The sequence below is a fragment of the Danio rerio genome, chromosome 5 (genome assembly GCF_049306965.1).
Source record: "Danio rerio strain Tuebingen ecotype United States chromosome 5, GRCz12tu, whole genome shotgun sequence".
In the NCBI taxonomy this organism is placed as follows: Eukaryota; Metazoa; Chordata; class Actinopteri; order Cypriniformes; family Danionidae; genus Danio; species Danio rerio.
Window position 1 is genome coordinate 4,492,501 of NC_133180.1, and position 27,500 is coordinate 4,520,000.

The 27,500-nt window shown below is 37.5% G+C and overlaps 2 protein-coding genes across 4 annotated transcripts in view; one reads left to right on the plus strand and one right to left on the minus strand.

The window, feature by feature from the left end:
• The window catches only part of znhit3 (zinc finger, HIT-type containing 3), a 9,727-nt gene extending 812 nt beyond the window's left edge, over window positions 1-8,915 (plus strand). Inside the window, 3 exon segments of the mRNA NM_200273.1 lie at window positions 1,475-1,537; window positions 8,422-8,505; window positions 8,582-8,915. Coding sequence (NP_956567.1) covers window positions 1,475-1,537; window positions 8,422-8,505; window positions 8,582-8,784 — 350 coding nt within the window. The 3' untranslated portion in view covers window positions 8,785-8,915.
• A 4,043-nt stretch (window positions 8,916-12,958) lies between these two features.
• myo19 (myosin XIX) overlaps window positions 12,959-27,500 on the minus strand; it is a 62,212-nt gene continuing 47,670 nt past the window's right edge. For 2 of the 3 annotated variants that reach the window (XR_012406639.1, XM_073951854.1), the window contains 4 exons: window positions 25,312-25,441; window positions 20,061-20,146; window positions 15,080-15,409; window positions 12,959-14,687 (listed from right to left, as the gene is read on the minus strand). Coding sequence is in view for 1 of the 3 variants with exons in the window: in XM_073951854.1 (XP_073807955.1) it covers window positions 14,574-14,687; window positions 15,080-15,409; window positions 20,061-20,146; window positions 25,312-25,441 (660 nt within the window). In the remaining 2 variants the exon portion in view is untranslated. Of the gene's footprint in view, window positions 14,688-15,079; window positions 15,410-17,994; window positions 19,006-19,225; window positions 20,147-25,311; window positions 25,442-27,500 lie in introns of those variants that run through there. The other variant, XR_012406638.1, reaches the window with a different exon arrangement.

A 27,500-nucleotide genomic window follows, 5' to 3' on the forward strand; every position in this document is an offset into this window, starting at 1 on the left:
AATTCATTAACAGTAATATAGCAGCAGTAATAGTAGTCATAATTATATTCATTCATTCATTTTCTTTTCGGCTTAGTCCTTCCTTTTATTAACCAGGGGTCGCCACCGCGGAATGAACCGCCAACTTATCCAGCATATGTTTTACACAGCGGATGCTATTCCAGCTGGAACCCGTCACTGGGAAACACCCATTCACACTCATACGCTACAGACAATTTAGCTTACCCAATTCACCTATAGCGCATGTGTTTGGACTGTGGGGGAAAGCGGAGCACCCGGAGGAAACCCACGCCAACACAGGGAGAACATGCAAACTCCACATACAAACGCCAACTGACTCAGCCAAGGCTCGAACCAGCGACCTTCTTGCTGAGAGGTGACAGAGACCAAAAATTAACACACCCAAATGAATTTCTTAAGGAAAAATGTTAAATGAAATTGTAATAAACAAGAAAAATCAAGTGAAAAATAAATAAACATAAAAATTTAGTTTGATTAAATTGTGTTTTAACACTCTCTAGATTCAATATTTATAATATTTTGTAAACTGTATTTACATTTTATAAACAAATAGGTTTACTGGGAATTAAAGCTATTCATTACGTTCAAAAAGCGGCATTATTATTGTATATTAAATTCATTTGTCTTGGGATTTCTTATTCATTAACCGTAATATAGCAGCAGCAGTAATAGTAGTGATAATAATAATTTGTTGTCATTTAATAATTGATAAAATTAATTAATTAATTATTACCATTATTATGAATGACGATAAAACAAGTAGTAATATAAGCAGTGGTAGCTGAAGTTAATTTTATTACATTGAGTTACATTATTATTCAGTGGTTAGCACTGTCGCCTCACAGGAAGAAGGTTGCTGGTTCCAGTCCCGGCTGGGTCAGTTGGCATCTCTGTGAGGAGTTTGCATGTTCAAACACATGCGCTACAGGGCAATTGATGAACTAAATTGGCCGAAGTGTATGAGTGTGTGTGTGAATGAGTGTGTATGGGTGTTTCCCAGTACTAGGTTGCAGCTGGAAGGGCATCCGCTGTGTAAAACATATGCCAGAATAGTTGGCGGTTCATTCCTCTGTGGCAACCCCTGATGAATAAAGGGGCTAAGCTGAAGGAAAATGAAGGAATGAATGTTTGCAGTAGTTACTGTATTTTACTGAGTGTTGTTATTACTGTGTAATACTTTAATTATGTATTAATGTATTAATTACTGTTAATAAATAACCAACAATTAGTGATATAATCATATATAAGTTGTGCATATTTCAGATATAAAACATTATAATGGCATTAGCAGTGTTTAGGTCATGTGTTCAAAGTGTAATAATGCAGGAATGACTGAAATTAGCCAGAATTAACAAACATTGGTATTATTAGTCATTATTATTATTATTATTATTAGTTAATAATACCACCCTCAGAAATGGCCAACACTTTATTTTTTTTCTACCTCTTATAGATTCATGTGATCCAGTTAAAGAATCAGATCCAGCCTCCAGCAAACCAGCAGCGGTCAGCAACGGTCAGTCATTTTTATTCCATTTATTTTTGTCTTCTTTAACGTTTCTGAAGAGAGAAAACTATGGGTGGATTCCAATCAATTGGGACATTATTTGCCATTGAGCATTTAGAAACGTAACAGAGTACGTTTACATCATAGACTGTAAAATATATGGACGTAGTATCCGTGACGTCACCCATAGGTTTCTAAAGAGCGCAAAAGAAGCCACAAGTAGGCGTGGCCAACCGTCACCATTTTGTTCGCGCGTCATCACACCCACGGCGGGATACCAAACAAGGGCAAAGAGGCGGAGAGTGAGCGGAGCTACAGACGCATGCTGCATTTAGCTTGGACCTGGTTCAGACACACTTTACTTTGGGAGAACGCTTAATACTTTATCACCTGTGACTCGTTTGTGTTCTGAACACTTGTGCTTGGCTGTACACTACATCAAGTGTTTAGTCTTTTAAAAACACTGCTGTAATACATTGAGCCACTAAACATTGTTCTTATGACGTTTTTCAACAGGAGGAAAACGCGAATTACATCCAAACACTTCAGATATAGTCTGTGTTAGTTAATGTAAGGCTATTGATGAAATCCAGCATAACACTGCATGACAACACTTCAGATGACTGATCTACAGCCTACAGCTAATCAATCTGACAGATTCTGGAGTGCATTACAGCTCTAAATATAAATATAAACCATAAATGATCTTAAATAAAGCAAATACATGTATAGAGATGTATATAAGTATATAACTTTACTCACATGGGAAACGGAGGACACGTGAATGGTTTGTGAGCTCAATTAAGTGGCATGCCATGCCATCTAATAATTGTAGGAAACAAGTCCAAAAGGCAGTTGACTGTGTAAAGCCACATAAAACAACACAGAAATACGATAAATATGCCGAGTTCAGTGGCTAATCTGCTGGATTCAGCTGAGGTGACGTGACGGCGACCAACGAGACCTAGCTGTCACTCAAGTGGCCACGCCCTTAATTATGCAAACTTAATATAACTTAATATAAAGGAAACGGATGAGTTATAAAAACATTCACCCCCCTCACAGTTGTCATGAAGGGTAATATTAGCTGCATTAACCAAAATCTTTTTTTGTACCAGGCTGTAAACACCTTTTATTCTGCTGTAAAGTTGGCCATTCTAACAGTGGGCTCAATTGAAATTTGCTCTGTTTTGGAGCCAGGAGCGGCCAGGACTAGCGGGATTTCAGATGAATTGCAGTTTTAGTTACTTCCGTATTGGCTTCCTGAGAGAGAGCGGGAGGTTGCCGCTTGGTTTACATGGACACATATATTCTGATTTTAATGTGATTAAGACAATACCCTGATTACCTCATACACAGCGACTTTTGATTAATTTAAGTCATAATCGAACTAACCAGAAATCGGATTAAGACATGTGGAGTATGACGATTTCAGTGGCATTATTGAAGTGTAGTACAGACATGTAAACACTGCAATCAAATTCAAATTTTGCAGCAGGATAGTCTAAACACATCGGCCCAACCCTAGTGTCAACACCACAGCCTACCTGAGTATTGCTGCTGACCATGTCCATCCCTTTATGAGCACATCATCTGATGGCTACTTCCAGCAGGATAACGCACCATGTCATAAAGCTCAATCATCTCAGACTGGTGAACATGTCAATGAGTTCACTGTACTCAAATGGCCTCCACTGTCACCAGAGCTCAATCCAATAGAGCACCTTTGAGATGTGGTGGAACAGGATATTCACATCATAGATGTGCAGCCGACAAATCTGCAGCAACAGTGTGATGCTCTCATGTCAACATGGAGCAAAATCTCTGAGGAATATTTCCAGTAGCTTGTTGAATCTACGCCACCAAGGATTAAGGCAGTTTTGATAGCAAAACGGGGTCCAACCCGGTACTAGTAAGGTGTACCTAATAAAGTGGCCGGTGAGTGTATGTGCCAAGTGAGGGGGAAAATAATAATAATACATAAATGACTCACTAAGTCTAATCTTTAAGAGCCCACAGTTCCCTTTCCGTCATGTTTTCTGGCTGACCTGACTCGCTTTGCTTTTGTCTCTTGCTATCCTGATCCAGGGGCAAAGTTTCATCTTCTCCAGATCTCTTGTTCAGGCTCATTATCAGATTTACTCGGGTTTAAAAAAGAAAAAAAAGGAAAATATGCTTGACTGCCTCTTTGGTATTTTGAAAACGCAAATATTATTTAGGTGGGCAGCACGGTGGTGCAGTGGGTAGCACAATCTCCTCACAGCAAGAAGGTCGCTGGTTCGAGCCCCAGATTGGCCAGTTGGCATTTCTGTGTGGAGTTTGCATGTTCTCCCCGTGTTGGCGTGGGTTTCCTCCGGGTGCTTCGGTTTCCCCCACAGTCCAAACACACGTGCTGTAGGTGAATTGGATAAGTTAAATTGTTCGTAGTGTATGTGTGTAAATAAGTGTGAATGGATGTTTCCCAGTGATGGGTTGCAGCTGGAAGGGCATCCCTTGCGTAAAACATGTGCTGGATAAGTTGGCAGTTCATTCCGCTGTGGCGACCCCGGATTAATAAAGGGACTAGGCTGAAAAGAAAATGAATGAATGAAATGTTATTTAGGCAGGCCACTATGCCATTATTTATTTTCGCTGCTATCTGCACACGAAACAATAATCACCAACCAATGAGAGCGATTTTAGACGCAAGAAAGCTGATTGGTCGAAAATATTATTGAGGGCCAATAGTTAAATGTGTCTTCTGCTTTAGCTTGGTGACTACCTTTTTTATGTCTACACAGCTTTGCTTTGTTTTTCACTAGCACTCTTCACAATCTCTCTCACAAACACGCACACACATGCAGGTATTCACCATGCAAAAGTGCTGCATCAATTAAATAAATACACCAAAACACGAATATCTGACTTTTTCCGAAACAGGATCCGGCTCAAATTAAGCACTGGACGGGGCTTTTGTCAGCCCACCACTCCAAACACAGAAGCAGAAGCTCAGATTTTTGATTGAAGATTACCAAAACAAACACATGGATTAATTGTTCACCTTAAGAATAACAGCGTGAGCTAGCAAAATAAACACTGCAAATTTAGATTTCACACAGACTTTAACGTTTTTTTTTGTAATATTTTGTTTTATTTAACAGTTTGTATAAGATATTTAACAAAAACAGTACAATACCAATACAAAGAAGAAAAATATATAACAATACAAAATAATTGACATTATTGGTCAATATCCCCCCCACCCCCTCAAAAAAAAAAAAAAAAAGGGAGGGATCGTCTCAGTTACCAAATATACATAAATATACACACATGACACATGTACTCTGTAAAAAAATTAATTAGCTGTGGTTGCCAGTACTTTACTGTTAAAAACACGGTACAAACCGTAAAAGTAATTTTTCATTTTTACGGTAAATTACCGTATTTTAATAATTTATCGAGGTAATATGTCTGTATTTTGAATGACCAACATCTACACATCTTTTGTTACACAGTTAGACACGTTAGCACACCCACATGCAGGTGGTGATGAGGAAGTTAGGCCGTACTCACACTAGGTACAGTTGCCTCGAACCGGGCCAAAGCACTCTTGTCCCCCCTCCCGTCTCCCCTGACGGCCCGCACTCACACCACAAACGGGCCTGGGCATGCTTACGTCATCGCTGCTGCGCTGTTCAGTGAGAAGCGCTCTCTCACTCAGCAGCACAGTGGAGATTTCTCTAGTTATATCGTTTCAGTCGTTTGATATGCCGTCAAATATTTCGCCAAACAGTCCGTAGGGATGCCGTGACATGCAGTCAGATATTTCGCCGAACAGATCCGCCATATTTGGCGCTCATAAACAATCATAAAGCCCTCGTGCTGCAGGAATGAGGAGGTCTGCTGAAGGTGCGCATCTGTCGTGCAGTGAGGTTTGGGTCTTTAATAAACTACGGCAGTTTGCGTTCACTGAACAGTAAGAATGATTAATAAATCCATATGAAACAGTCCCTTAAAAGTCAAGTCTCACTTTCAGTTTCGGGCTTTGGCACGTTTTGCACTCGCACACAAGTGTACCGCGCCAAAGCCCAAGTGAACCGCACTCAGGCCCACCTCTTCCAACCGGGCCAGGGCCGGCCAAGTGAACCGTGCTTGAGCCCGATTCAGCTCACTCACACTTCTCAAACGATCCGGGAAACGGGCCTGGGCACGGTACGGATGGCATAGTGTGAGTAGGCCCTTACATAATGAACCAATGCTCATCACAATCAACTTTTCCCACAAGCAGAAAAGAGTAGCAGCATATTGAAGGTGCTCAGTGTCATTCACACAGCTTCTAAACACCAGTATGGTGACACGCATAAAATGAAAGTCATGAAATAAACATTGTTTATCAACATTAGATGTAACATAAATCTCTAATGTTCATAACTGATGGGGAAACAACTAAAAAGATCCATATTTATGTCAACCAAATGCATAAAAAGTTATGTGCCATGCAGGGAACTCTGGGAAAGTCAATTTACGGTTATTCGCCGTATACATTAAGGAAACATACCGTTAACCAGGTCACGGATTTGTACTGTAGCATTTTTACAGTTTTTTAACGTTGAAATCACGGCCATTTTTAACAGTGTAGCATAAACATATAAAGAAAAAAAGATGACAGTATTCACGTTATTACAAAGTCAGTGTCATGAATATATGAGTTAGAGATGGACATTTACAAAGGTAAAATGCTAGATTCCCAAGAGTCTTAAAATAGGTCCCCATGTGCTTTCAACTTTTTTTCTGTGAAGTTTCAAGACGTAGTCGTTCCATTTGAATGACATACAGCAGCTTGTTCAACCGTCTCTTAAAACAGGGAGGTTTTGGAGACTTCCAATTAAGTAAGATCATCTTTTTAGCTGTAATCATGCCAATCATGCAATAATTATTCTTTTTCAAATATCTCTCGAATGATGTTGAACAGATTCAGGAAGTTTTCACAGTATTTCCTATAATATTTTTTCTTCTGGAGAAAGTCCTATTTGTTTTATTTCGGCTAGAATAAAAACAGTTTTTAATTTTTTTAAAACCCATTTTAAGGTCAATATTATTAGCCCCCATGCCAACCATCAGGGCTTGCTGTTGGGTTGATGGAAAGGTGGTGTCCATTATATTTGAATATCCAAAAATAGCCAAACTGGTCGGCGCAATAGCCTAGTGGTTAGCACGCCGACATATTCAATTCAATTCAATTCAGCTTTATTTGTATAGCGCTTTTACAATGTAGATTGTGTCAAAGCAGCTTCACATAAATGGTCATAGTAACTGGAACAGTGTGGTTCAGGTTTTAGTGTTTAAGCTCAGTTCAGTTCAGTTTAGCTCAGTTCAGTGTGATTTAATCTTTACTGAGAGTTCAAACACTGAAGAGCAAATTCATCGATGCGTAGCTCTACCAATCCTGAACTATGCGAGCCAGTGGCGACAGCGGAGAGGGAAAAAAAACTTCACCTGATGGGAGTGAAGACAAAAAACCTTGAGGGAACCAGACTCAGTTGGGCACGACCATTTTAATTTCTCCGCTGGCCAAAAGTCTTGTGCAGAGCTTCAGTCACCGCGGTGGAGACATATGGTGCAATAGCACGTCAGGGCGTCGCGAGTTCGAATCCCGTCTCAACAACATTTCCCTACCCTACCCCCCAGGGCTGGAGTGGGACTCCTTTTCAGCCCTGGAGTTTCAAGCCTCAGACCGGCCCACCTCAGTTCACGACTGACTATATTAAAATAAGGTCATTTCCAATTCAGTTAATAATGACACTATCACGTATTTTTTTGAGAAAACAGCTGCTTTAGAACTTTAAATGTTCAACAACCCTGACAGTATTATATGTCTTAACAATAAAAATGAAAAAAAAAAAAAAACTACTTTGACGAGGATCAAACCCGGGTCCACTGGATCACAACAACTGTACATTAAAATGTGGCTTGTCTGAGTTATATCATCATTAACCAGACTGCGAGAAAATAGATAAAAAGAGCAGAGCTTCGGTAAAATAATTAATAAGAAGACTGTGGTCAAGTAAAAAAAAATAATGTAAAAAGTGTGACTGCTGAGAGCAACAGATTCTGGAGCTAGGGACAACGGCCCTCGTGGCCAAAAAACGGAATTCTCCCGGCCCTCCCGATTAGCCAATCCGGGCCTGCTACCCCCTCTCTCTCTCTCCCACTTCGCTTCCTGTCTCAATACTGTCCTATCTAATAATAAAGGCAAAAAAGCCAAAAATAAATCTTTAAAAAAAAACAATAGCCAAACTGTAGTCAGGTTGGATAGTGGTTCCATAAGCACTGGAAAACAACTAATAACCCTGCTGAAAAATCCAGCTTAAACCAGCCTAGGCTGGTTGGCTGGTTTTAGCTGGTCGACCAGGCTGGTTTTAGAGGGGTTTTGGCCACTTCCAGGCTGGTTTCCAGCAACTTCTAGCCTGGTCTTAGCTGGTCAGGCTGGAAAATGACCAGCCAAATCCAGCTAAAACCAGCTTGACCAGCCTGGTTTAAGCTGGATATAGCTGGTTTTGGCTGAACTCCCAGCTTGGCTAGGCTGGTCAAGCTGGTTTAAGCTGGTCATCTCCCAGCCTGACCAGCTAAGACCAGGCTGGAAATGGCTGGAAACCAGCCTGGAAGTGGCCAAAACCCCTCTAAAACCAGCCTGGTCGACCAGCTAAAACCAGCCAACCAGCTTAGGCTGGTTTAAGCTGGATTTTTTAGCAGGGAAATGCTGGACCAAAACTCATAAAGAACAGGACGAAACCAAAATAAATGTGCCAAAGTCCCCTCTGCCCCACCACATCTGTCGCATTTAGGAGATACAGAGGGAAAGATTTTACTTAATCTAGTTTTGACATGGTTAATATGAATGTGTTTGTTTTCAGCCGAAGAGCCGTGGACTGTTGAGGATCTGCTGGATGAAGACAGTCAGACTGATAAAGTGCCGTTACAGAGACTTCAGCAGCTCGGTATGAAAGCGCACACACTCTCTTCACTCCCTCTGTTTTTGGGGAAGCAGTTTCACAGGTGGTTTTGTCTGTGCAGGTGATTCAGAAGCATTGAAGGGTCTGCTGAGGAATCCTCACCTCCGCCAGCTGATGATGTCAGTGGATTCAGCTGAAAATAAAGCCAAGGCCATGAAGGACGCCATGCAGGAGCCGCTGTTTGTGGAGTTCGCTGATCAGTGCTTGAAGATTATTGAGCCTTCAGAAACAGACAATAATGAGGATGATGATGATGAATACTGATCTTAACTCTCACATATGGACTCATTCTGATTTAACAGACTGAAATACGGTCAGTCCAATTGTGGCTGATGGTTTTTTGTGTGTGTTTTTTTACAAATTGTTTTGGTAAATAAATAAGTTTTGAATGCAAACTATGTCTTAAAGGGAGAGTTCACCCACTATTTACATATAAAATACAATGGAAGTCAATGGTTACAGGTTTCTAACATTTTAGGAATAGTTCACCCCCCCATAAATCTAAATGACTACTTTACTATTCACTCACCCTGAAGGAATTTCAAATGCTTTATGAGTTTATCTCTTCTGTTGAACACAAAAGAAGATAGTTTGAAGAATGTTTAAAACTGGTAGCCATTGACTTCCATAGGAGGAGGAAAAATACAATGGAAGTGAATGGTTACCGTTTTCCAACAATTTAGGGATGCTTCACCCGCCAAATATTCACTATTTATACACTCTCAAGTAGTTACGAACCCTTTATGAGTGTCTTCTGTTAAACAGAAAAGAAGATAGTTTGAAGAATGTTCGAAACGGGTAGCCATTGACTTCCATAGTAAGAAAACAATACAGTGGAGGTCAATCGTTACAAGTTTCCAAAGTATTTAGGGATAGTTCAACCCCCAAAAAAGTAAATTACTACTTCATTATTTACTCAACCTGAAGTAGTTTCGAACCCTTTATGAGTGTCTTCTGTTAAACAGAAAAGAAGATAGTTTGAAGACTTCCATAGTAGGAAAAAATACAATGGAAGTCAATGGCTACAGGTTTACAACATTTTAGGGATGGTTCACCCCCCAAAAAAGTAAATCACTACTTCACTATTTACTCAACCTGAAGTAGTTTTAAAACCTTTATGAGTTTATCTCGTCTGTTTAACACAAAAGAAGCTAGTTTGAAGAATGTTGGAAACCGGTAGCCATTGACTTCCATATTAGGAAAAAAATAACAGAATGTAAGTCAATAGTTACTGTTTTCCCAAATGTATTGATAGTTCACCCCCCAAAATAATACTTCACTATTTACTTACACTCTCAAGTGGTTTCAAACCCTTTATGAGTTTCTTTCTTCTGTTGAACACAAAAGAAGATAATTTGAAGAATGTTCAAAACCAGTAAACATCAACTTCCTTAATAGGAATAAAAAAAAAATGGAAGTCAATAGTTACTGTTTTCCAACATGTTAGGGATAGTTCACCCCAAAAATGTAAATGACTATTTACTCTCACACTCAAGTGGTTTCTAACCCTATGAGTTTCTTCTGTTGAACACAAAATAAGATAGCTTGAAGAATGTTTAAAACCTGTAGCCATTGACTTCCATAGTAGGAAAAAATACAATAGAAGTCAATGGTTTCCGTTTTCCAACATTTTAGAGACAGTTCACCCCCAAAAAATGAAAATTACTTCCTCACTATTTAATAACCCTGAAGTAGTTTTAAACCCTTCATGAGTTTCTTTCTTCTGTTGAATACAAAAAGAAGATATTTTGAAGAATGTTCAAAACCGCTAGCTATTGACTTCCATGTTAAGAATGAAATAGGAAGTCAATGGTTACCTGTATTTCAACATTTTTCAAAATATCTTCTTTTTTGTTTAAGAGAAGAAATAAACTCATGAAGAGTTTGAACAAGTGAAGGGTGAGTAAATGATGGCAGAATTTTTCTTTTTTGCTGAATGGTCCCTTAAAGAGACTGTCATCAAGGTAAAGACAGTATTTACACAACTGTTTGTTCTTCCAAAGGGGGGGTGGGGGGGGAGGGGGGGAGGGGGGGGGGGGCGTTGGGGGGGGGTTGGGACTTTAAATAAAATAGCTCTTTTGTTTTTCAGCATTTTGTTTGTGTTGTCAAATCAGAGAGCAGTCAGGAAGTTTCAGCTCAAAATACCTCACAAATAATGTTTTCCAACTCTCTGAAACTGACCCTTTTAGGCTTTGATCCTAATTGTGCTGTTTTGGTGACTGTCGCTTTAAATTCAAATGAGATTGTGCTCTTTTCAGAAGAGGGCGGAGCTACAAATGCCTGTGTATCAGCATAGCAGCAGATTCAAAAACAAGACTAACATCCTATGCTAATTAGGGAGACATGGTCATTAGTGGGCGGGGCTTTCCCCCTCTGATGACACATACAAAGGGAGAACGTCCATCAAAGTGTTCCTGCAGACTGTTTATATCAAGTCTGATTAGAAACAATAGAATTAATACATTCAAAGCTGGTTATACTCACTCACTGCTGCCACACAACTGTGTTTAAACCCTTTATAAAAGTGATAATAGGTGCCTTTAAGTTATCTATGTGTAAAAAACGACACACAACTCAGAGCACATCTGTAAAACTCTTTATTTGCATGATCAGACAATATCCAATGTTTGATTGGTTTGTTAAAGCATTATCATATGTTGTACCTGAGCCCAAACCAAAAATAAATCTAGTTTTATTACCGCATGTTGTTGTTATTAATCCCCTGAGATTATAAATACATAGATTTGTTTCAGTCATACGGTTGAAGACAAAATGATTAGCCCTCCTGAGCAATTTTAATTCTTTTTAAATATTTCCCGCGTGCTGTTTAACAGATTTTAACAGTATTTCCTATGTTTTTTTACTGGAGAAAGACTAATTTCTGGAAATATTTTAACCCTTGTGTGCTGTTGGGGATGATTCTGGGGTGATTTTGAGTCGTAATTTGGCCTCGACGTTCTCAGTGTTTCAGCAAATGGAATGACTTTTGGTGACAAATCTTATTTTGACACATATTTAGTTAAAATGCTGTGGTGATACACACTGTTCAAATTTACTACCCTTTTGTTATGTTAGAGATGAAAACTTCCACTGAATTACACTGCTGTAAAATGCATGAGATTAAATTTTTTTTTCATAAATTTGTTAATCGACCTCAGTTCTGATCAAAACTAATAAATGTTTTTTAAAAATTACAGGATTTTAACTCTTTAATTGCCAAATTCATAAATGATGCCATTGATTTGGTGAAAAAAACACACACAAAATGACGTATTTGTAATATGAAAAGTAGTTGAGACATGATTTTTTCGCATTTACTTTGATGTGTCTGAGAAAATCGAAATATGCATCTCAGCTCTCAGAACTACATGAAGTAAACAAAAACAAAGACTGTGTATTTATGCACCATCAAATGTGCTTACAATGGAAGTCAATGGGACAAAAACAGCCACCAACAGTAAATTGGGGAGAAAACTGAAAATCTAACAACGCATTAAAGCCAATGTTGTTACTAATCATTTACATATCCAAGACTGATAAAAAAAGAAAAAAAAAAACAGTTCTCAATTACTTTTTTTTGTGTGTGTGTGTTTTTGACAAAAGGTACAGTACATTAAAGGTATTCAATGACAAGGGTATTTTCGTTTTTTAATTATTTTTTTTGAACCATACATAAATTTGAAACAGAGACAAATGAACATAATAAAAATTATTATGAAAAGGAAATATATTATATATTTATATGTTATAAAAAATATATTAATAATAATAAGAAATAATAATAATAATAATGAGAATAAAATAAATATAAATATACAAAAATAAATAAATAAATAAATAAAAAAGAGGGGTGGGGTTGGGAATTTATGGTTGGAGGAGTACATTAGTCTCAATATGAACTATTAGAGAGTCCCATGTTTTCCATCCACTGGGAAAATATGTAATTTTTTCATTTCTCAATGACTTTTTATATTGAAAATTCGTCTTTTTGTGTGTTTTTTTCACCAAATCAGTGACATGGTTTATGAGTTTGGCAATTAAAGAGTTAAAATCCTGTAATTTAAGAAAACATTTAGTAGTTTTGATCAGGACTGAGGTCGATTAACAAGATTAAAAAATATTAACCTGATGCATTTTACTTCAGTTTAATTTAGTGGATGTTTTCATCCCGAACAGAACAAAAGGGTGGTACATTTGAACAGTGCACAAGGGCTAAAAAAAAAACTGCTTTGGCAATATTATTAGACCCTTTATCATATTTTGACCGGCTTCAGAACAAACCACTGTTGTCTAATGACTTGCCTAGTTAACCTAATTAACCTAGTTAAGCTTTTAAATGTCACTTTAAGCTAAATACTAGTATCTTGAAGAATATCTAGTCAAATATGTGCAGTCATCATGATAAAGATAAAAGAAATCAGTTATTAGAGATGAGTTATTAAAACTATTATGATTAAAAAGTGTTCCCCCACCCATTAAACCATTTAAATAGCCTCTTTAAGAAGAACAAAAATTAAATATACATATAGTGCACATGCAAATAAATGTTTCATAACCAAAAATCATCCTGTAGTGTGTAGATTTAGGGGGAAACGTTGAGCTTTGTGCTTAAACTTGGCATCTACAGAGTACATTTAGCTTTTAAACGGCAAAGAACGACTTGGCAAAACTGAATATCTACAGATAAACATGGCAACAGTACATTAATCCAGCTTGCTTTGGTAGGAGCCTCAACGACAATGCAAAAACCAGTGCATTTCCCCAGTATTTTACCATATTGTGTGTTGACTTAGTGAGAAATGTTGTGCTTTGTGCTTAAATTTGGCATCTACAGAGTACATTTTGCTCCTAAACAGCAAAGAGAGATCTGGCAAAACTGAATAGCTACAGATAAACATGGCAACAGTACATTAATCCAGCTTGCTTTGGTAAGAGCCTCAATGGCAATGCAGAAACCAGTGCATTTCCCCAGTATTTTACCATATAGTGTGTTGACTTAGGGAGAAATGTTGAGCTTTGTGCTCAAACTTGGCATCTACAGAGTACATTATGCTGTTAAACAGCAAAGAGAGATCTGGCAAAAACCAATATCTACATGGCAACAGTACATTAATCCAGTTCGCTTTGGTAAGAGCCTCAATGGCAATGCAGAAACCAGTGCTTTCCCCAGTACACCTAGAGTGTTTCATCACTGTGCAATTATTAGAGTAAAAAAGCATCCAAAATATTCAATCACTACCTAATAATCCATTATTTCCCTCACTTCTCATTATAACTTATTATAGTATAAAGTCTGTGATTTTATTAGTTTGTATATTACTGAATAGTATATTCAATATCAATACCCAGTTTTGGGATATCTCAGCAGCAATATCACTTTCAAGCTTCGCAATAAGCATTAAAGTCACGCTACACTGTAAAACAGTCTGTATTTTGTGATTCACTGTTTATTTACGGCTGATGGGATGTTGATCTCTGTTCTGTCGACTTTAGATGTCGTAAATTCAACTCTACAGTTTAACAAAGCGACTTTATTGACACGTTAGTGGTAATAATATCACGTATAAAAAAAAAATATCTACAGAAATAAGTCTGTCAAATAACAGAAAATGTGCTGCAGTTTATTACAAAGTGTTTGAGGTGTAATATACAACACCAACCCAGGCAATATATCACTTTAAACTATTAAAAATTAAAATAAAAGTCACTTTTTTAAGCTTTTCAATGTTAAAAGTTGTTTCCAAGCTCCAATAATGCAATTCAAAAGCATAAATAAATGGGAAAAGTAAAAACATGAATCACAAAACACAGAAAAAAAAGCTAATTTACAGATGTATTTGTATAAAATGGAAGCTCAGTATTTTAAAGTAATAATAATAAAACGCTCTACAGTATATTCCGACTGAACGCAGCGGAAATAAAAGGCACTTTAAGCTGAAACCTGAGCGAGTAAACGCAACAGAACTAATACAGAATTGCACTATAAATAAGGCAGCTATATAATGTGTAGTGTAGTGCTTTTCAAAGGTGCATTGCTTGCATTAAAGCTCGAGTCAGTCTCTCTCCAGCAGGATCTGGTTGAATCCGGTCACCACTTCAGTCTTGTGCGCTGGATGCATGTCCGCGTACAGCAGTGGAGATCTCTGAAGATGCATCTTAATGGAGCCCTGGAAAAACAAACTGAATTATAGAATCTCCTAAAACTATTCAAACAACAGCTTTTTAGCTAATTTAAACAAACTTGAGTAAGCTTGATTAGCTGTTGAGGAGGCATTGAGCTGCATCCAATGCCTTTTAATGCACTCATCTAACCCCACCCCTAACCCTACCCCTCACAGTGACGTCGCTCACTCTATTAAGTGCATTGTGTCTGACATTACATCGCTGAGTGATGCAATCTCAGCTTGCATCCAGATACTATTGGCTCGAATAGACACTGTTTTTTTAGTATGTTTGACATTTTTTCCTTCTAATAATCATAGTCAAATGTCGTAATCGCCATCATGTGTTTTACTCTGGGTTGATTCCACACAACTGTGTTTTGTGACAGATCTCTTACCCGTGGCTGAGCTCGGATAGACGCCACCCCCTGGTCAAACTGGTTGGTTTTCACTTTATACTGGCCGTGTCTGAACGGGATGTTGATGCAGGTCATGATGGACATGATCCGCTGGAAGCCCGAGGCGGTCAGAGACACAGTGATAGAGGGTGCGGAGGCCATGGCCAGACCGACAGGCCATCCTCTGACCGGCACCGGCTCCGGGACGCTGCACAGCTGGACCGAGCCTCGCTCTTTCAGCAGATTCGGCATCAATGATGCTTCGGCTTCTTCTTCTACTAAATCCTCTGCATCGTCCAGCTCTGCCTCCGCTAGCGCATCCATCCACGCCTGAGGAGCGCAGTAAAACGCAAATGATGATCAACAAAGGAACATTTCATTTGTATTCTTTATTGTTTTGGCTTTAATTTGAGATTTATTTTTCTTCGGGTCAGTCTCACAGTGGAATGAACTGCCAACTATTCCGGCATATGTTTTACGCAGCCCTTCTTGCCCAATTTAGTTTATTTAATTCTCCTATAGCGCATGTGTTTGGACTGTGGGGAAAACCAGAGCACACGGAGGAAACCCATGACAACATGGGAAGAACATGCAAACTCCACACAGAAATGCCAACTAACAGCCGGAACTTGAACCAGAGACCTTTTTGCAATGAGGCAACAGCGCTAACCGCCAATTTAATCTGACATGTTACATTTCAGAATGTAGTAATTAGGGGTGTAACGATACACTCAGCTCACGATACGGTGTGTATCACGATATAATGTTCACGATTCGATATGTATCACGATATTGGGAATAAAAATTGAAAATGAAACTGAAATGCAAATTTTATTTAAAAAATTTTAATTACCAACTAAACTATTTTTTGTTTTTCTTTTTTCTTTTGTTTCAACTTGTTAAACTGAACCTTCTTTAAGAAAATAAATTAAACAGGACTGTCTCTGGAAAATAAAACCATTTAAAAACTTCTTATAAAATATTATTGAAATGATTCAATTCAATTGAATTTAACAGTAAGAGCTTAAGGCTTTGCTTGGTCACTTGCGTTTTTTGTGTGTGCAATCTACATTTCCAGGTAATCAGCAGTTCTATAAAATAATCCTGAACTGATGTGTGTCTGTCTGAGAGGTTTTTATGGATGGCTGTCTTCATGTTGGGCATGATGAGTGACAGGGTGGCCGTCTTTTCATTACACAGGACAGTCGTGGCTCTTTTCAGCAGTTTAGGCAGGTTTACTATTTCTTCGGCGTCGCTGATGTCGGCGCTATCAAGTGTATCATGTTGACATGCATTTTTGTGTACCTCTGTACTCATAAGAGTTCATGCTCGTCGTAATCATAACTCTAAAATGCGATATGATTGTTTAAATAATGTGCACGCTTTCGGTTTCATTTCCACTGCTGTTCATACTTCCCACGCGGCTCCTGAACGATCACTCTGTTCCACAAACTGAATGTTGTTTACTACTTTATTACCTGTTAGTCACAACCTGCAGGTTCTGTTCACTGAAGCAGACGCGCCCTCTGTAGTAACAACTCACGGTTAGCTCACATCATTATATGAAGACAGAATGATATTTTAGGGTGAATTGTACCTTATAAATACAGTATGTGACTCTTTCAACACCATTAGGAGGTCTCCATGTCGCTGTGCAAAGTATGTAAATCACTGTGAAGACTTTAAAACTTCGGCTATGTTTGACCCAGTATGCGTGTCAAAAAGCGGACGAGTCTAAAGCAATGACTGTACAACCGAAATGTTGCCAGACGTTTGATTTTGAGAGGATGGGCCATCCTCTATTTCAGCTCCACTCATCTTGGTCTGCTAACATTACTGCTGCTGCAATCTGAACTCACGTGCGACAGCAGGTGGAACGTAGCTCACGTGCAAACAGCTCAACTAATAAGAGAAAAAGGACGTCATATCGTAATCAAATCTTCATAACGCCACGATGCATATTGTGACATTTTTATCATCACAATAAATCGTACAACGATAAATCGCTACACCCCTAGTAGTAATTTATAGCTCATTTATTTTAGGTATTTTTACAGATTTGCCTTTTGTTTATGCATCTGGAGCTGATGTTGTGTTGCGTGCTGTGGAGCATATGCAGGTCTCTCTCTCTCTCTAGCTGCGCTTAATTGGGGTCCAGCTGTGTTGCGAGTGGGAGCGTATACAAGCGGAGGAGAGGAACAAAGGAGGGATCTTCTGCAGGTCGCAAATCTGCTGCAGTTGTTGTTTCGAGCTTCTCCTATCTCCTGCCCCAGATTATTTGATGCATTAGTGTGGTAGTGTAATTGACTTATTTCGTTAGCTGTCAAGTCTTTATGTCTTTACTACCTGCTCACCGTATTTAATCTGAGCCTTTGTGCTTTGTTTTCACTTATTACATTAAAACTATATATTATTTTTGGATAATTGAAGCTTTAGGTTGGCAATTGCCGTTTACTTTAAAAACGTTTTCTCTTGGTTTGTGGCAGCGAAGGAGAAGGGGAAGTTTGTTGTTATTTTATTTGGGGTACTTTATTTTGGCAGGTAAGTTAGGATTATTTCCCAGTAAGTTAGCGGTCTTTTTGTTTGTCATTTTGGCCTGGAGTCCATTCCGAAGAGATGCTTCAGAGATCTTTATTGTTTAAAAGAATAAGAAGCCTTGTTATTTTTGATAAATTGGTTGGGATCATTGTGGGCTGGGACAGCAGAAGGGGAAAACCCTACATTTATTATTTCAAAGTTTAATTTATATATATATTTTTTGTTATTGTTACAGCCAACCCTAGACTGGTCGGGAAGTAACATCTACCAAATATAGATTCAATTGTGTTTTAAGATAATGAATGGTCAAAACAAAAGAACAATAGCAGTCACTCAGTAGCCTATTAATAATGTTAAAGAGGTTTATTATGTATTCATTTCTTGTGGACTCTCTATTTTTGCCATGCTATATTAATGATTTTGTTGGACTTTCTAAATAAACCCCCTTTTTTTAAACTAGACCTTGAGTCTTGGCATTTTGGGCCGGTAAAAGTTAGAACATCGGTCTACCACACCAGAAACCTGGGTTCGAGCCTCTGGCTCATCACACAGTGCAACCATAAATGTAAAATCACTCATCAGTTACTCTTTATGGAGTTTCTTTCTTCTGTTGAACACAAAAGAAGATATTTTGCAGAATGTTATGCATAAACTGGTAACCATTGACTTCAATAGTTTATGGAATAAATACTATAGATGTCAATAGCAATGTTTCCATCCGAAGATGCAAATTAAATTTAAGTGCAAAACTGGAATGTTGCATAAAACATTTAGAAATAAAGCAGTGTTTCCATCCAATGAGTCAAAAGGTGCGTCCCAAATCGCATACTTAAGCACTATTCTAAGCCATTTTGTAGTATAAATAGTGTAGGTAGTGCGTTCACACTGAAAACTCACTTTAATTACCCGGATGATGCACTCATTCAGCCGGTAAAATGAAGTGTGTAATGAGGGACACTTCACGCACTCAACGACCACAGGTTTGCTCACGTAGCGGAAGGGGCGGAGCTATCAGGCGCACATGTTGGATTACTTGATTTATTTTGGATGGTGAAAGCTACATTCGCCTACGAGAGTGATTATAGCGCCTCCCGATGGTAATGCGGTTATACTCACGGCATGTATTATTTGGTACTTTGGTCTAGAGGTCTGCATTCCTGCAGCTGTCCCGCAGGCGCCGCGGGACTCGACCAGATTTCTGTGGCGCAGGAATAAATTTCCGAATAAATCGCTGTAACGGTCGGTAACGGGTTTAACTTGGGACGGGAGCGGGCTGTCTAGCAATATCGCTCCCGACTCCCGAGCGAGCATGCGTATGTATGTGTGTAAATGAAATAGCGCGATTCTGTGTTTAGCTTGTTTGAGAAAGAGCTTTGCCTGTGTGTGTGCTTGGTGCTTATGTGTGTGTGTGTGTGTGTTATTGCGTGTGCACGGGAATGAGAGAGAGAGAGAGAGAGAGAGAGAGAGAGAGAGAGAGAGAGAGAGAGAGAGAGAGAGAGAGAGAGAGAGAGAGAGAGAGAGAGAGAGAGAGAGAGAGAGAGAGAGAGAGAGAGAGAGAGAGAGAGAGAGAGAGAGAGAGAGAGCTTTGCCTGTCTGTGTGCTTGGTGCTTATGTGTGTGTGTGTTAGTGCCCGCGCGCGCACGAATAAGAGAGAGAGAGCTTTGTCTGTGTGTGTTTGTGTTTATACAGACAGCTTGTTATAGGCTGTCTGGACTGTATAGCTGGGTGATTTTCGTTTTGTTCTCCACCCAGCGGGACAACAAATGCTTAATAAGCGGGAGCGGTCGGGCTCAGGCTAAAACCTGGCAGGTGCGGGCGGGAGCGGGATTCAAAATTTAGTCCCACGCAGATCTCTACTTTAGTCATTTATTTATTCAATTAGGCAACCATCAAACGTCATTCGTTTACAAACGTCACTACATACATATACTCTGCAGTTGAGTGTGCGAGTGTATAGTGCATGAGTGCAGAGTGTGGGACGCAGCTAAAGTGAACAAAACTATCACTTCCTGATTATCTGGCGCCAAATATCAACAGTAAAAACTGAATTTGCTGCGGTCGGAGAAGCTGCGTGAATCCTTTCCTCATTTAATAAATGACTTGCGCCTTAGAAGACAATGCCGACATACAATGAACGTGTGTTGGTGTTTGAAGGTGTGAGACTGGGAGCACAGGCACTCTTGACAATTCAGGAGGTCATTAATAAAATAATAACACTAATACTGAAACGGTCAAGGCATTTTTGGAATGACCAAAACAACATTTCAGACGTTTTACAGTGTGCTCAGCCTGCTGGTTTATCCATTCACACACGTTTTTATCATCACATGATCTCCTAGAACAAAATTACATGACTTGAAGAAACAGGTTTGAAACAAATGAAAGATAAGTAAATGATGACATTATTATATTTAATAAAAATGAAATCCAGCAGAACACTTACTCTCCAGCGCCTCCACTTGGTTTGGATGACTGATACAGCTTTATGCCACTTCTTAATCTCTCTTCTGACCCTCCAGGATCTCACACCTGTAATAAAGAGACACAGAAAGAGATTGAATTTAACTGGAGCATGACGGGGTTGTCTTTTGGCTTTTTAGATCTCAATAAAGCAAGTGTTTGGCTCGGGTGTGCTTCATCTGCTCTGTATAGGGTTTAAGGGATAATCAGGAGGAAGGTCAGAGATCTGGGTTTAGTGTCTAGACAGATTTCTGCTCCGTTAGCCAAGTAGTTGTTGGAGAGAACTCAACAGTACTGGCAGACAAGACTGAGGCAGCAGCATCGGTTACACAACCACTCTACCTGTAATCCCAAAATAACAATGTGACCCTGGACATTGTGGACAACAAAACCACACATACACAAGTATTTTGTAAACAGGGTTTTCCCCGCTTTCGTTTTTTTTTTTTTAAATCCTGGTCCACATAAAAGCCCAAAAATGCACTGTGATGCATATTAGGGCATGCCGAATTAGAGTATAGACTCTCTGCCCGAGCCCAGACTTGACAGGCCAATATTTCCTGCCACTATCTTCGGGCCGGGCCAGAGAGCAGAGGTAGCACGCAGACGTTTGTCTCATAAATAATGAGGCGACACAGTGGCGCAGTGGGTAGCACGTTCGCCTCACAGCAAGAAGGTCGCTGGTTCGATCCTCGGCTCAGTTGGCGTTTCTGTGTGGAGTTTGCATGTTCTCCCTGCGTTCGCGTGGGTTTCCTCCGGGTGCTCCGGTTTCCCCCACAGTCCAAAGACATGTGGTACAGGTGAATTGGGTAAGCTAAATTGTCCGTAGTGTATGAGTGTGTGTGTGAATGTTTGTGTGGATGTTTCCCAGAGATGGGTTGCGGCTGGAAGGGCATCCGCTGCGTAAAAGACTTGCTGGATAAGTTGGCGGTTCATTCCACTGTGGCGACCCCGGATTAATAAAGGGACTAAGCCAACGAGAAAATGAATGAATGAATAAATAATGATAATGATAATAATAATAATAATAACAATACCTTTTATTTATATTGCACTTTTCTCTAACTCAAAGCGCTAACAAGAGCATCAACACACAGAAGAACATGAAAAACACAAACAAGTAAGAATGATAATGATGATAAATATACATATATTAAAAAAGCCCTCATAAGTTATAAGCAATAATAAAAAGATGAGTTTTAAGAAGTGTCTTAAATCAGTCCAGGGAACTGGCGTTTCTGATGTTTGTGGGGAGAGCATTCCACAATTTAGGTGCACGATAAGAGAATGCCCTGCCTCCCATGCTGCTGAGTTTGCCACGGGGCTGATACAAGGTGATCCCCGAAGCAGAACGTAGATTGCGAGAGGAAGAGGAGGTCGATATCAGGTCACATATATAATCAGGTGCAGAACCATGAACAGCTTTGTATGTTAAAATCAAGGTTTTAAAATCGATGCGTGACTTAACAGGCAACCAGTGTAACTGCTGAAGTACAGGAGTAATGTGAGAGCGAGATGATATGAATATACTTAATGTTTACTTTTCTTCTGCACCAAGGCTCGCAGCAACTTCCTGAGCATGTAGTGTGAAACGAGCGTTACATGAATTGACTAATTCAGAGATTGCATAGTGAATGGGGCTGTTTTTATATTCAATTCAACTTGGTTTCAGGCCAAAACGAAGCCAAAGCATAATTATCTTGAACAGCTCTTAACACATTTAAGACCAGCTCTTTGATGCTACTTTCACTTTTGATAGAAAGATACGGGAAATGCTTGAACGGGACAAGAGCGGGATACCACAGTAAAAAAAAAAACGCGTGGGTTGGCCGGTACAGAAAGGATGATAGTCAGCCTTCGATGTCCTCTTTTGTCACTTCTTCAAGCATAACCCAGAGAGTGAGGTAAGATCAATCTAAACCAGGGGTCACCAACATGGTGCCCAGGTAGCCAGCGAGGATCACATGTGTTGCCCGCAGGCCTGTTCTAAAAAAGCTCACCATAGCGCCACTTACCAGTAAGCTTCATCTAATATAGAAGTAATCATTTAATAATGTAAATATTTGCAGAGATATATAAAAATAAAGTGCTGCACATTGATACATTAAATACAGGTTATTTCCTACCCTGTTAAATCATTGTTGATCACTTTTGTGAAAATCATTAACATGATCAGTGTCTTCACATGGATAAATATCATTAATTATTACCAAAAACATAAAGTATAATTAAAAGTAAATTGAGCAAATTTGTTATTTGAAAAGTGTTTATTAAACTGGTAGCCCTCCACATTAATCTGTACCCAAGAAGTAGCTCTCAGTTTCATAAAGGTTGGTGACCCCTGCTCTAAACTAATTCCTGTAGTTTAAACAACTCAGAATTGTATTTGAGAACGGCTGTCATAACTGCCCACGTATTAAAACATAGTCCGTTTAACAATTTTCTACTTGAAAATCAAGATTTTTATAGAAACTTTTATGATCAGAAAATAAAAGGAAAACTTGAAGATAACCAGAATCCATTGATAGATCTAATTAAAAGCACACACATCAGGTGTAAAGTACAAAATAGTCTCTCTGATTTATAAGAGTCTGAGAAGTATGAAAACACACTCCACGAGTTATATAAAAGAAAAATGGGAGACGGAAAGTGGAACAACCTTTACTGATGAGGAGTGGACAAATGTATGGGAATTTCAATGAAAATCAGCAAGTTCATTAAACTGGAAAGAAAACTGTTGCAAAAACATTATTAGATATTTCAAAACACCAGCACTAATAGCCAAATATACAAATAAGACCCCAAATTGCTGGCATAACTGCAGATGCAACAAAGCAAACCATTATCATATATTTTGGGAATGCATGTATATTCAGAAATATTGGAAAGAAATACAGGAGGCTCTCAAACATATATTTGAAATAGATATACCTCCAGAAAGTAAGTTATTATATTTTAACTGTGTGAATCCAGATACCGTAACGGCAGAAAATAAATACTTTATGGCTGCCAGCAAAAAAGCAATCACTCGCAAATGGCTACAGCAAGATCGACCAACCCTTAGTAATTGGATAGATGTAACTATTGAAATCTACACAATGGAAAACATCACTTTTGTCGTCAATTTAAAGAAGGATTTATTCCTGAGAAAATGGAGGAAATGGGTTGAATATATTTTAGTTAGAAGACGTGACTTTGTTGCTATAAATGCATAGAAGATTATGATCTGATAGATAAATATATGCTAATGTATGTACATATATATATAGTTATACTTATATTGTAATGCGTGATATCCTCATGTGTATGATGAAGATGGTCAGTTAAGATTATTCTGGAAGGAATTATATTATGACAAGCGTTCTTACCCTGGATGTAAATAGTGCTTTAATTTAAATTTTTTTAATTATTATTTTATTTTATTTATTTTTATTATTTTTTTTTTATTATTATTTTATTTATTTATTTCAAAAAACAAAAATTCTCTTTACACTGCTGTTCATTTTATAATTGACAAAATTTAAATACTACTGTGTAGTAAGTACACCTGACAATGTACGTAATCTTTACACCACTTAAGGGCACATATTGAGATACCAATGTACCTTGAAATGCTCTATGATTGTATTCAATTGAATGTTCACAATAAACATAAAATTTACATTTACATTTAGTCATTTAGCAGATGCTTTTATCCAAAGTGACTTACAAATGAGGACAAGGAAGCAACTTACACAACTATAAGAGCAACAATGAATAAGTGCTGTAGGCAAGTTTCAGGTCTGTAAAATCTAAGAAGGAGAGCATTAGTAATTTTATTTTTTTTTTGAGTACAGTTAGTGATATAGCCAGAGAGGCAATTGCAGATTAGTAAGGGAAGTGGAAACTAAATAGTTGAGTTTTTAGTCGTTTCTTGAAGACAGCGAGTGACTCTGCCGTTCTGATGCAGTTAGGGAGTTCATTCCACCAACTGGGCAGATTGAGCGTGAGCGTTCGGGAAAATGATTTCTTCCCTCTTTGGGATGGAACCACGAGGCGACGTTCATTCACAGAACACAAGTTTCTGGAGGGTAAATAAATCTGCAGAAGTGAGAGCAGATAAGAAGGAGCAAAGCCAGAGGTCGCTTTGTAAGCAAACATCAGAGCTTTGAATTTGATGCGAGCAGCAACTGGCAGCCAGTGCAAACGGATGAGCAGCAGAGTGACATGTGCTCTTTTAGGTTCATTAAAGACCACTCGTGCTGTTGCGTTCTGGAGCAGCTGAAGAGGCTTAATAAAAAAAAAAATAAAAAAAAATCGGGCTCATAATTACAGTTAATGTGTTGGACCGGGTTGGGCTCGGACACGAGATGCACGGGTTCGGGTAGGGTTTAATTTTTGGGCCTCAATCTAAGCTCTACTCCGAACCAACAGGCGGCGATAATGACATTTTTATGCTGGATTTTTATGCTGGGTTCACACCAAACTGGAAACTAAGTAAATTGCATACAAGTCAATGCAAACGTGAGAACAAAGGCGGATTACAGTCTCGCAGACGAATTACATGAAATACATGATGTGTTTGCCGTAAATGTGCAGAATTTTGCCTCCTTTGCATCTTCAGCTTTTGGTGTGAATCCAGCCGTGTTGGCCAATCAGAAAAGGAGAAAACAGCATGCACGATGACATCATAAGGTGAAAACTGTAATCTGTAATGTCCACATGAATACACTATACTTATTGTTATGGAAAATCTTCACTCTGGCTGGAGTTTCAGTCACCAGATACTGACAAACAGCGAAACCGCATAGAAAAAAGTGTGGTTTAGAAAATACCCATGTTCGTGTGAACAGGGCCTTAATGTTCGAATCATTTTTGGTATAAAAAAAAAATCTATAATTAATTAATTTACACTGAATAAGAGCAGATTACTGCTAAAGAACTACTGAGAGATTTCAGCTGCTGTCTGGGCTTTCACTGCCTTTCTACACCTCCCTTTCTTCATGTGTTCAATACTTTTTCCCTGTGTCATTTCATTGTATTATGCATAACTTCATTTGTAAACTAATTAGTTTTGTTTTCTTTGCATTTATGGATTTCTTTAGTTGTTGCCAACATCTGGGAAAAATTTCAAGTCAACAGCACCTTTAGAAATATGTATTCTGAAATAAATGGTGACGTGTTCAATACGTATTTCCTCGCTGTACCAGTGCAGCAAAAGTTGTGCTCCATGATCACAAATACTAAATGCTAACCTGCTTGTATACATGTGGCTGCCTGTGTCCGGAGGAAACGCTGGCGTTGTTGGTGCCTTCGCCAACAGCACTGGATGCTGAACGCTTTCTGTGAGCGCACTCTGTTCCTGTGCTCCTCCAGGATCTCCAACTGCACAACACATCATAAGATTACTACTGACGCGCAGAGAAGTCACATCAGACTATGTGTGATTAAGTTCATTACTTTATATTTACCACACAAATAACTTTTAAATAAATAATATACCACTTTTGGTTATGTTGGTGGCTGTTTTTGTCCCATTGATTCCATTATAATCACATTTTTTGACCGCAAAGCCATGACAGCACATAATCATGCATTCTTCATTGTTGCTGGTTTTCCCTGTTGGAAAGAGGTCAAACGTGTCATTTTTACTGTTGATCATCAGTTGTAGTGCAAAAGAAGCTTAGTTTCTGACTTTAATATGGAGTTATATAGAGTCTAGTGTGTGTGTGTCTGTTTGTGTTTGAGATCTTTGCTATTTACTTTGATTTGTCTGAGAAAATCCAAATAAGCAGCTCAACTCTCAGAGCATAGTAAACACAGTGAGTGTATTTCTGCACCCACACACAATATAATCTGCTGTTTTACTTCATCAAACTCCATATAAAAGCTAGAAATGTTTTTGCACAGGCCCATTTAAAGGGTTAATGCTGCTAATTGATGATCAACAGTAAGAAAGTATAAATTTGACCTCTTCCCAACAGGGAAAACCAGCAACAATCTCGTATACTACTTCACTGGAAATCAAATAAGCCTCCAACTACATCCCAATGGCTTGTAGATACCATGCATTTTCTTAAGTTGGCAAAGGTTAGATGCTCTGGGAAAACTCATTTCTTTAAAAAGTGGCATTGTTTTATAACTTACTTTAACTCTAGGTATTGCCCTCCAGTTAATAGATGCACTCTGCTTCCCTTTTTAATTTATTTCGTAGTAATTTAATTTGTTTGTTTTATCTAATATTATTATTAATATTTATACTGTTTAATTGTAAATATTTACTTTCAACATTGACAATGAATCTGAACATTTGATTGTGATATTTGGTGGTAATTGTCTGTACACTTATTACTCTTGTAATCATTTTTTAATTATTACAATTAAATAATTTTAATTAATTATATATATATATATAAATAAATATATATATAAATTAAATTTTAATTAATTTATTATATATATAATTATATATATATATAAAACATAATAAAACATTTTTGTAATTATATATATATATATATATATATATATGTATATATATATATATATATATATATATATATATATATATATATATATATATATATATATATATATATATATATATATATATATATACATACATATATATATATACACACACATATATATATACATACAATTTTTTTAATTATATATACATTTATTTTTAATTATATATCTAGATATTTTTACATTTATATATATATATATATATATATATATATATATATATATATATATATATATAATTAAATATAATTTATATTTAATTTTATTTTTAAAATATAATTAATATATATTAATTATATACATTATATATATATATATATATATATATATATATATATATATAAATTTTTTAATTATATATACACATTTATTTTTAAATATATATATATATATTTTTTACATTTATACATTTATATATATATATATATATATATATATATATATATATATAATTAAATATAATTTATATTTAATTTTATTTTTAAAATATAATTAATATATATTAATTATATACATTTTTTATAATATATATATATAATTATTTTTTAATTCTCTTTTGTAAAAAACTAAAAGAACAAAGATAATGATATGTAACTATTTGTACTGATACAGTGTTTGTTTTTTTCCACAATAAACAATTTAAACATAAGAATGCATAATTGTATGCTGTCATGGCTTTGCAATCAAAAATTGTAATTATAATGAAAGTCAATGGGGCAAAAATCAGCCACCAGCATTTGATTAGTAATATGTATTCCTAAGAACTTTATCTGGACAATTTTACAGTTAATTTTCACAATATTTTGCATTTATCTGAAAATCTGAAATCTGAGGGTTAAAAAAATCATCTCAGCCATAATCGGAGAGCTTTCTGAGCCTTCATAGACAGCAAGGGTAAGCTTTTACATTTCAT